At 42.8% G+C, this 10,092-nt stretch overlaps 1 protein-coding gene across 1 annotated transcript; it reads right to left on the bottom strand.

Moving 5' to 3' along the window:
- LOC115136321 (cytochrome P450 26A1-like) lies at positions 1–9,268 on the bottom strand. The gene is made up of 7 exons (XM_029671907.2): positions 8,927–9,268; positions 8,483–8,707; positions 8,066–8,347; positions 7,798–7,947; positions 7,573–7,707; positions 2,082–2,234; positions 1–1,061 (listed from the first exon to the last, which is right to left on the bottom strand). Exons 1-7 carry the CDS (start codon positions 9,113–9,115, stop codon positions 720–722), a joined length of 1,476 nt encoding a protein of 491 aa, XP_029527767.1. The 5' UTR covers positions 9,116–9,268; the 3' UTR covers positions 1–719.
- Between the last annotated feature and the right edge of the window lie 824 nt (positions 9,269–10,092).

The raw sequence follows: 10,092 nt of genomic DNA, 5'->3' as shown, positions 1-10,092 counted from the left end.
TTCAATAAAGTGTTTTTTTTTTAATGCACACACGGTGAACTACGGTCACCCCACTTACGGGTGCTCAAACCAAATGCCCCAGACACAGGGAAACAAAAACAGTCTAGCACTAAATACACAAACATGTACATCTAATGCAAACACCAGGGTTACAATAATCAATCCCGCACAAAGAACCAGGCGCGATGGCTGACTAATAAAGCCTCACTAATTATAACCAACTCAAAACAGGTGTACTCAATAAACACCTAAGGAGGGGGAGAAAATAATCAGTGGCAGCTAGTAGGCTGGCGACGACGACCGCCGAGCGCCACCCGAACGGGAAGGGGAGCCACCTTCGGTCGGAGTCGTGACAAATGTGCCCAGTGGGTGGGCTCTATCAATGCCAAGTCAGAATATTTGGGAAATGGAAATGGTTTTGTTCAAAATAATAGTTTCCCATGTTTTTATTGAAAACATTCCACATGCAACAACAGAGTTAAGTTGCATGAAAATGGTAAAGTACAGCTTTAAAACAATTGTATTTCAAAATATCCATAAAATGATTTGTCTCAGAACTATTGGAGTGCAACATGAAGTGCTTTTAAAAATTTTGCTTTTACAATGCTACTGGGGTTGACATAAATATCTGTTGTACAAAAGATATGTAATATAAAAAATACACAATATGTCTTTCATAAAATATTTAGTGTATTTACATAAATGCCAATATTTCACTATCAGTAGGTCTGGATACATTTGGTGAATTTTGTGGGCAGATTGTCCACTGGATAAACGGTTGGGCCTGTTTTCATTGTCGGTGGTCCATTCAACAAAGTCCAGTCGCATCTGGTGACCACCTCGACCAGGAACACCTTAAGTAAAACTTTAGCAAACTCTTTACCCACACATGTCCTCGCACCACCCCCAAAGGGGATGTAACCGAACCGGGAGGAGTCATCTGGTGACTTGTCCATAAACCTCTCTGGCTGAAACTCCTCCTTATTAATAAGTGTGTCCAGCACGTCGTGAGTGTCGCAGATGCTGTAGATGACTTTCCAACCCTTGGGAATCTGGTAGCCCTGAGGAGACACAATATAGGATGTTAGGTTGGGGTGAGGATGGCAATGATTTCAAATAATTTTATTCCAATCGTTATACAGTTTCTGAAGGTTTTGATGTATATCACAGGAGGTTGGTGGCATCTTAATTTGGGAGGACCCGCTTGTGGTAATGACTAGAGCAGAATCAGTGAAATGGTATCAAATACATCAAACACATGGTTTCCAGGTGTTTGACGCCATTCCATTTGCTCCGTTCTGGCCATTATTATGAGCCGTTCTCCCCTCAGCAGCCTCCTGTTATGTATACCATGAGCTCTATATTAATACCTATAATAGAGCTTCTGCCATATTGTGTGTGAGACATTTGTAGAAAAACTCATATGCTATAACAGGACATGGTTTCCATTTTGTGTTTCTCAAAAGACAATCAATTATGCCTCCTTTAAACTTTTAGCCTAAAATCTTGTGTAAATGTTATTTCAGGACCTTCAAATCAAATCAAATTGTATTTGTCACATACACATGGTTAGCAGATGTTAATGCGAGTGTAGCGAAATGCTTGTGCTTCTAGTTCCGACAATGCAGTAGCAACCAACGAGTAATCTAACCTAACAATTCCACAACTGCTATCTTATACACACAAGTGTAAAGGGATAAAGAATATATACAGTACATAAAGATATATGAATGAGGGATGGTACAGAACGGCATAGGCAAGATGCAGTAGATGGTATCGGGTACAGTATATACATATGAGATGAGTAATGTAGGGTATGTAAACATAAAAGTGGCATAGTTTAAAGTGGCTAGTGATACATGTATTACATAAAGATGGCAAGATGCAGTAGATGGTATAGAGTACAGTATATTCATATGAGATGAGTAATGTAGGGTATGTAAACATTATATTCAGTGGCATTGTTTAAAGTGGCTAGTGATACATTTTTTTACATCAATTTCCCTTAGTAAAGTGGCTGGAGTTGAGTCCGTGTAGGACCGTGTAGGACCTTTTAAGGACCTACACGGAAGTTTACTTACATTAAGCTCAAAAGTCTTCAGTACTACACGGAAGCCACCAGGGACAGGAGGGTTGATCCGGAGAGTTTCCTTAATGACACAGCCGGTGTACTTCAACTGCTCCAACAACTCAGTACTCAGGGGTTTGTCCTCTGATTGGGCTCCCAACAAATGCTGTAAATATATGACTATTTAATTACACAGAGATAGGGGCACATGCTTCTTGCATGGAGAGTATTCTTATTAAAACCACTGTCTGGGTGAGGTGTGCAGCAAATGAACTCAATTAAATATAGCCCTAGATTTGGAAGAATATGATTTATAAATACCTTAATGAGATTTGTGTCTGATCTTAATCTCATCGTAACCAAAAAACTACGGGCCTCTATTGATTATACTTTTCTTGTCATAGAAAACGTTGTAAATGAATGATTTATGGTTTCAAATCATGTTTAAATAATATTATGCCATGTCATTGGCACTACAAAAATCAAGTGCTTTTAATGCTAGCCTATTGTGCATAGTGTTGCTTTAATGCATAATACAAGTAAACTGCCAAAATAAAGGAAAAAACAACACAAAGTGTCTTATGTTGGGCCAGCACGAGCCAGAACAGCTTCAATGCACCATGGCATAGATTCTACAATTGTCTGGAACTCTTTTGGAGGGACATGACACCATTCTTACATGATAAATTCCTTTATTTGGTGTTACGTTGATGGTGGTGGAAAACGCCGTCTCGGCACACTTCAGAATCTCCCATAAGTGTTCAATTGGGTTGAGATCTGGTGACTGGGAAGACCATGAAGTATGGTTTACATTGTTTTTATGATCATCAAACCATTCAGTAACCACTTGTGCACTGTGGATGGGGGCATTATCATCCTATGGGGGCATAGCCATGGTAGCCAAAATAATGGCCTGCCCAGCATTTTTATACATGACCCTAAGCATGATGGGATGTTTATTGTTTAATTAATTCAGGAGCCACACATGTGTAGAAGCAACTGCTTTCGATATATTATGTCCCTCATTTACTCAATTGTTTCCTTTATTTTGGCAGTTACCTGTAGCCTTGGTTTCATGCATGTTAACATTAGAAGCCTCCTCCCTAAGTTTGTTTTATTCACTGCTTTAGCACACTCTGCCAACCCGGATGTCCTAGCCGTGTCTGAATCGTGGCTTAGGAAGACCACCAAAAACCCAGAAATGTCCATCCCTAACTACAACATCTTCCGACAATGTAGAACTGCTAAAGGGGGCGGTGTTGCAATCTACTGCAGAGATAGCCTGCAGAATTCTGTCTAACTATCCAGGTCTATACCCAAACAATTTGAGCTTCTTCTTTTAAAAATCCACCTTTCCAGAAACAAGTCTCTCACCGTTGCCGCTTGCTATAGACCACCCTCTGCCCCCAGCTGTGCCCTGGACACCATATGTGAATTGATTGCCCCCCATCTATCTTCAGAGCTTGTGCTGCTAGGTGACCTAAACTGGGACATGCTTAACACCCCGGCCACCCTACAATCTAAGCTTGATGCCCCCAATCTCACACAAATTATCAATGAACCCACCAGGTACAACCCCAAATCCGTAAACACAGGCACCCTCATAGATATCATCCTAACCAATTTGCCCTCCAAATACACCTCTGCTGTTTTCAACCAAGATCTCAGTGATCACTGCCTCATTGCCTGCATCCGTAATGGGTCTGCGGTCAAACGACCACTCCTCATCACTGTCAAACGCTCCCTAAAACACTTCAGCGAGCAGGCCTTTCTAATCGACCTGGCCCGGGTATCCTGGAAGGGGATATTGACCTCATCCCATCAGTAGAGGATGCCTGGTTATTCTTTAAAAGTGCCTTCCTCACCATCTTAAATAAGCATGCCACGTTCAAAAAATGTTGAACCAGGAACAGATATATCCCTTGGTTCTCTCCAGACCTGACTGCCCTTGACCAGCACAAAAAAATCCTGTGGCATTCTGCATTAGCATTGAATAGCCCCTGTGATATGCAACTTTTCAGGGAAGTTAGGAACCAATATACACAGGCAGTTAGGAAAGCTAAGGCTAGCTTTTTCAAGCAGAAATTTTCATCCTGTAGCACAAACACAAAAAAGTTCTGGGACACTGTAAAGTCCATGGAGAATAAGAGCACCTCCTCCCAGCTGCCCACTGCACTGAGGCTAGCTGCCCACTATAATTGAGAATTTCAATAAGCATTTTTCTACGGCTGGCTATGCTTTCCACCTGGCTACCCCTACCCCGATCAACAGCCCTGCACCCCCCACAGCAACTCGCCCAAGCCTCCCCATTTCTCTTTCACCCAAATCCAGATAGCTGATGTTCTGAAAGAGCTGAAAAAATTGGACCCCTACAAATCAGCTGGGCTAGACAATCTGGACCTTCTCTTTCTAAAATTATCTGCCGAAATTGTTGCAACCCCTATTACTAGCCTGTTCAAACTCTCTGAGATCCCCAAAGATTGGAAAGCTGCCACGGTCATCCCCCTCTTCAAAGGGGGTGACACTCTAGACCCAAACTGCTATAGACATATATCTATCCTACCCTGCCTTTCTAAGGTCTTCGAAAGCCAAGTTAACAAACAGATTACCGACCATTTAAAATCCCACCGTACCTTCTCCACTATGCAATCTGGTTTCAGAGCTGGTCATGGTCATCAGCCATGCTCAAGGTCCTAAACGATATCATAACTGCCATTTATAAGAGACATTACTGTGCAGCCATATACACCAACTTGGCCAAGGCTTTCGACTCTGTCAATCACCACATTCTTATTGGCAGACTCAACAGCCTTGTTTTCTCAAATGATTGCCTTGCCTGGTTCACCAACTACTTCTCTGATAGAGTTCAGTGTGTCAAATCGGAGGGCCTGTTGTCCGGACCTCTGGCAGTCTCTATGGAGGTGCCACAGGGTTAAATTTTTGGGCCGACTCTCTTCTCTGTATACATCAATGATGTCGCTTGCTGCTGGTGATTCTCTGATCCACCTCTATGCAGACGACACCATTCTGTATACCTCTGGCCCTTCTTTGGACACTGTGTTAACTAACCTCCAGACGAGCTTCAATGCCATACAACTCTCCTTCCGTGGCCTCCAACTGCTCTTAAATGCAAGTAAAACTAAATGCATGCTATTCAACCGATCGCTACCCGCACCTGCCCGCCCGTCTAGCATCACTACTCTGGACGGTTCTGACTTAGAATATGTAGACAACTACAAATACCTAGGTGTCTGGTTAGACTGTAAACTCTCCTTCCAGACTCAGATCAAGCATCTCCAATCCAAAATTAAATCTAGAATTGGCTTCCTATTTTGCAACAAAGCATCCTTCATTCATGCTGCCAAACATACCCTCGTAGAACTGAACATCCTACCGATCCTTGGCTTTGGCGATGTCATTTACAAAATAGCCTCCAACACTCTACTCAACAAATTGGATGCAGTCTATCAAAGTGCCATCCGTTTTGTCACCAAAACCCCATATACTACCCACCACTGCGACCTGTACACACTCGTTGGCTGGCCCTCGCTTCATACTCGCCGCCAAACCGACTGGCTCCAGGTCATCTACAAGTCTCTGCTAGGTAAAGCCCCACCTTATCTCAGCTCACTGGTCACCAAAGCAGCACCCACCCGTAGCATGCGCTCCAGCAGGTATATCTCACTGGTCACCCCCAAAGCCAATTCTTCCTTTGGCCGCCTTTCCTTCCAGTTCTCTGCTGCCAATGACTGGATCGAACTGCAAAAATCACTGAAGCTGGAGACTCATATCTCCCTCACTAGCTTTAAGCACCAGCTGTCAGAGCAGCTCACAGATCACTGCACCTGTACATAGCCCATCTGTAAATAGCCCATCCAACTACCTCATCCCCATACCATATTTATTTATCTTGCTCTTTTGCGCCCTAGTATCTCTACTTGCACATTCATATTCTGCACATGTACCATTCCAGTGTTTAATTGCTATATTGAAATTACACAACAACACAGAGTTACACATGGAATAAACAAACATACAGTCAAAAATACCTCATCCCCATACTGTATTTACGATTATTTGATTTAATTCACCTTTATTTAACCAGGTAGGCTGGAATGGTAGATGTGCAGAAGATGAATGTGCAAGTAGAGATACTGGGGAGCAAAAGAGCAAGATAAATAAATATAGCCACCATGGCCTATTTATTGCCTTAGCTCCCTTATCCTACCTCATTTGCACACACTGTATATAGGCTTTTTCTACTGTATTTTTGACTGTATGTTTGTTTATTCCATGTGTAACTCTGTGTTGTTGTGTGTTGAACTGCTTTGCTTTATCTTGGCCAGGTCGCAGTTGTAAATGAGAACATGTTCTCAACTAGCCTACCTGGTTAAATAAAGGTGAATTACATCAAATAAATAAAAGATACATAGCGATACCACAGATTATCCAGCCACCATCCATTATACTGACCAGGGCCCAGTTTCCTGAGAGCTATGGAATTTAGGTTTAGGAGTGTTTTAAGGATGCATCTTTCCTACAGCGACCGAAGATGTAACATGTTTCCCAAAAAATCATGCAGAAAGAACGGTCGCAAAGTGCGTCGTTGGAGCATGTGTCTATACTGATAGAAGTTGCAAAATATAACTCAATTGATTGAACATTAAATGTTATATCAATATGTTTGAAATAGACCTATAGCCTACTATTTATATTGTAATGCAGTCATCTCGGTTTTATTTTAGGCATTTTGTTATAGCCTACGTCGCTTGTTTGTATCAATTGTAAAGACACTGGCAACTTCGTATTTTTAGTCAACTTTGTTCTTAAATTATCAGAAGTCACAGACAGATAAACCATGTGATACTATGTTTAGCGGATATCTTCTGTGTATAAAGTGACACGGGAGAGCAAAAAAGCATCTAATGACGCACCTAGCTGAGTGTTCTGAGGCAGGCGTTAGATTCCGAGCGTTTTCAAGTGCAACGTCCATAAATATGATTTTGGGAAACAGCTCTGAGATTTAACGATGTTCCTACAAATGCATCTAACGATAAACTTATCCTTAAGATCCTTTTGAAAAATCGGGCCCAGCTACTCAAGTGGGCGCTCTAACAATGAAAGGAAAAGTCTTTAAAAATGGACAGCAGTCTAGCCAATGAGAGGGCAGATATGAGCGTGAACAACAGGCATAACACTAATATGAAGTGTTTTTTCTCAAAGTTGCTGAGATGTCACGTGTCCTACTTAGGCTATATTAGTACACTTATAACAACCTAATATAACAACCTACGCATTACGAAACTTCTAGTCGATCAAATTAACCACACATAGCAAATAAGCTATTTCATTTTTTGTTCAACCAAATTCGACACATTGACCGCCATACAAAAATTCCTTACTTAGTGAGCGAAAAATATACGAAAAAACGCCACCTGCTGGAGAAAACAGATTTTGGGCCCAGTTATACCTCGCGCTTCGCCTCTTCCTCTGGTGATACCAACCTTCTCCTGAAGCTCATGGCGCATTTTACGCACGACATTCGCATGCAGCCCGAGAAACATCACCAGAGAGGTCGCAGTGCTCGCTGTCGTCTCGTGGCCACCGAATAGTAATTCTGTGGCAGATTCTTTTATCTCCTGTTGGAAATACATAAATAATTGTTCATACATGGAGTAAATGGCAGTGTGTAGAATCAAATAACCATGAAAATGAAAGGCATCTGTTACCTCCATGCTTACTCGCTGCTCCTTCCTCTCACCGTCCTCAATCAATAATTGCAGCGCATCCTTATAATTGTTGTTGTTATCAATATTGGAAAGCTTCTTTTTTATGTTTTGCTCTATTTTTGAGTGGATGATGTTGCGCGCTCTCATACCCTATAAACGGAATGGTGAAAAATATCGGTCAATAATGTTGTGCGCACACTGTAGCCCCATGTGACGCATTCCAGGGCTGCTTCAATCAATCAATCCTACCATTTCACAGGCAACTTACCCGATACAAGCCGCTGAAAGGAACATCGATTGGTAGGGAGAAAAGGTTCTTTATCATTTCTTCGAACACTTCCACTAATTCCAGCTCGTCGGTCTTTGATTGCTCGGGCTCGAAGCCAAGCAGGATCCTCATTGCGATGCGGAACATGAGGCGCTTCATCTCTGGGTACATTAGCACGCAAGAGTCGCTCTGCAGCCAGTTATCCACGGCCCATCTCACCTCCTCCCGGATCACAGGAATATACTGTTCCATGGCTTCCCGGGAAAAGGCTTTTATGATCGCCTGCAGGCAAACAGGAGAGAGCGCTTTAAGTGTATGCTATAAGGAAAAGGCGTGGTAAATTACAATGTGTTTTTCATTATAAGTATAAACCATGAGGTGCCTACACAGATTTGTAGGCTACTCAACATTGCCTACCTTTTTCTTGCTCTTGTGGAGCGCGCCGTGCGCATTGGAGAGGGCGTGCGACCCGAGGATGAGTCGCACTGATGCTGGCCACTGAGCCGCGACCAATTTGTGTTCTGACATCAGAATCTGTTTCACATGTTCTGAACCCATTATCCTCACGGTTGGACTCCCAAAGAGATGCGTCTTATAAATATATCCATATTTCTGACGTTTCATTTTTAGAAATGTTCTTCTCTGAAAATAAATCGTGTAGAAAAGGTGCACACTATTAATTGTATATTTAAATTGCTTGAATTAGGCTACTAAACAACCTTTCAGTTTTTTCAATAGCATACTCTTCTGTGAGGACATTTCAGCCTGATGCATAACCCCAACTAATCGACAGCAGCCTGCTGCACACTGTAAATATAGGCAGGATAAGAGTTTGCAATTGATGTTTCCATCATCAGTTACCTGCAAGACCATCTGAAGCGTCTCTCCAAGGAAGGGCAGTCCCATGGTACCCGGAGGAAGAGGACTCTGACAGGTTGGATCACTTCCACTAATAACGTACATTTCCCACAGTTTCATCGCCGCCAAGATCAAAAGGAGTGGGAGCACGAGAGTGCAAAAACATGTTATGAATAAAGCGCCGAACCCCATCTCTAGGAGAATCTTGTGAAACAAGTGCAAGATGGACGGCGGGGAGTGGACCACGGGGAGTGGAAGTAGCCAAGTGTTGCACTTGACTGTTGTGTCTCACCCTCCATTCTGCGCTTTTATTCTCCCGTTTCCCCCAACCATGCCTCATCTTACCTTGGGCCAGACAAATTCGTTCACTCAGAGTTCATGTTTAATTGTGTTGCTTTTGCTCGCGCCCCGTGCTCCGCCCACAGTGGACTGGTACGAATGTTTAACCATTTATTGGTGTGCGGCCCCACAATAGAATATAAGTATTTTACTTTGGAAAAGACCTCATCGGTTACCCAATATATCGTGTTCTTCGTTTACAAGCTAAACCCCCTAGTCTGAGACTGATACAAGCTAAACCCCCTAGTCTGAGACTGATACAAGCTAAACCCCCTAGTCTGAGACTGATACAAGCTAAACCCCCTAGTCTGAGACTGATACAAGCTAAACCCCCTAGTCTGAGACTGATACAAGCTAAACCCCCTAGTCTGAGACTGATACAAGCTAAACCCCCTAGTCTGAGACTGATCGGGCTTGATTATGTAAATAGAACATTTGGCCTATTGTACTTCTGAGAGACACTCGTGTCCATGAAGAGGACATCCAGGCTTGACACATGTGTCAATAGGCTCGGACAAGCGCTGCATCTGTGTTCACTTTGCATTCATATCAATGTATTGTCCTATATTTTTCTAGCGGTAACGGATTCATGATTTGTATTTAGTTTACTCTACGGGGTGTACTGTTAATGAATAGATTACTTTGAAATGGAGATGCCATCTAACACTCTCCAAATATCCGTTCTCTGCGCACCCTGTGTTAAAAACCCATTACCGCAGCGCGATTCCAACAGATTTGGGGGCAGGGACGCTCTGTCCCATTTCTATGCGTTGCCCTGCCTGTGACCTACAACACGGACCGTGACATCCGTGTGAACTCTGGTGCCAAAA

This window comes from Oncorhynchus nerka, linkage group LG10 (assembly GCF_034236695.1).
Source record: "Oncorhynchus nerka isolate Pitt River linkage group LG10, Oner_Uvic_2.0, whole genome shotgun sequence".
Classification (NCBI taxonomy): Eukaryota; Metazoa; Chordata; class Actinopteri; order Salmoniformes; family Salmonidae; genus Oncorhynchus; species Oncorhynchus nerka.
This window is presented reverse-complemented; position numbering and strand designations above follow the sequence as displayed.

What these genes read in the sequence shown, in the direction of transcription:
- LOC115136321 (XM_029671907.2), bottom strand. Translation starts at nt 9,115, where the DNA reads ATGGGGTTCGGCGCTTTATTCATAACATGTTTTTGCACTCTCGTGCTC. An exon ending in TCCACAAGAGCAAGAAAAAG is followed by an intron (nt 8,348 to 8,482) that starts GTAGGCAATGTT and finishes GTTTGCCTGCAG; the next exon opens with GCGATCATAAAAGCCTTTTC. An exon ending in CTTTCAGCGGCTTGTATCGG is followed by an intron (nt 7,948 to 8,065) that starts GTAAGTTGCCTG and finishes TTCCGTTTATAG; the next exon opens with GGTATGAGAGCGCGCAACAT.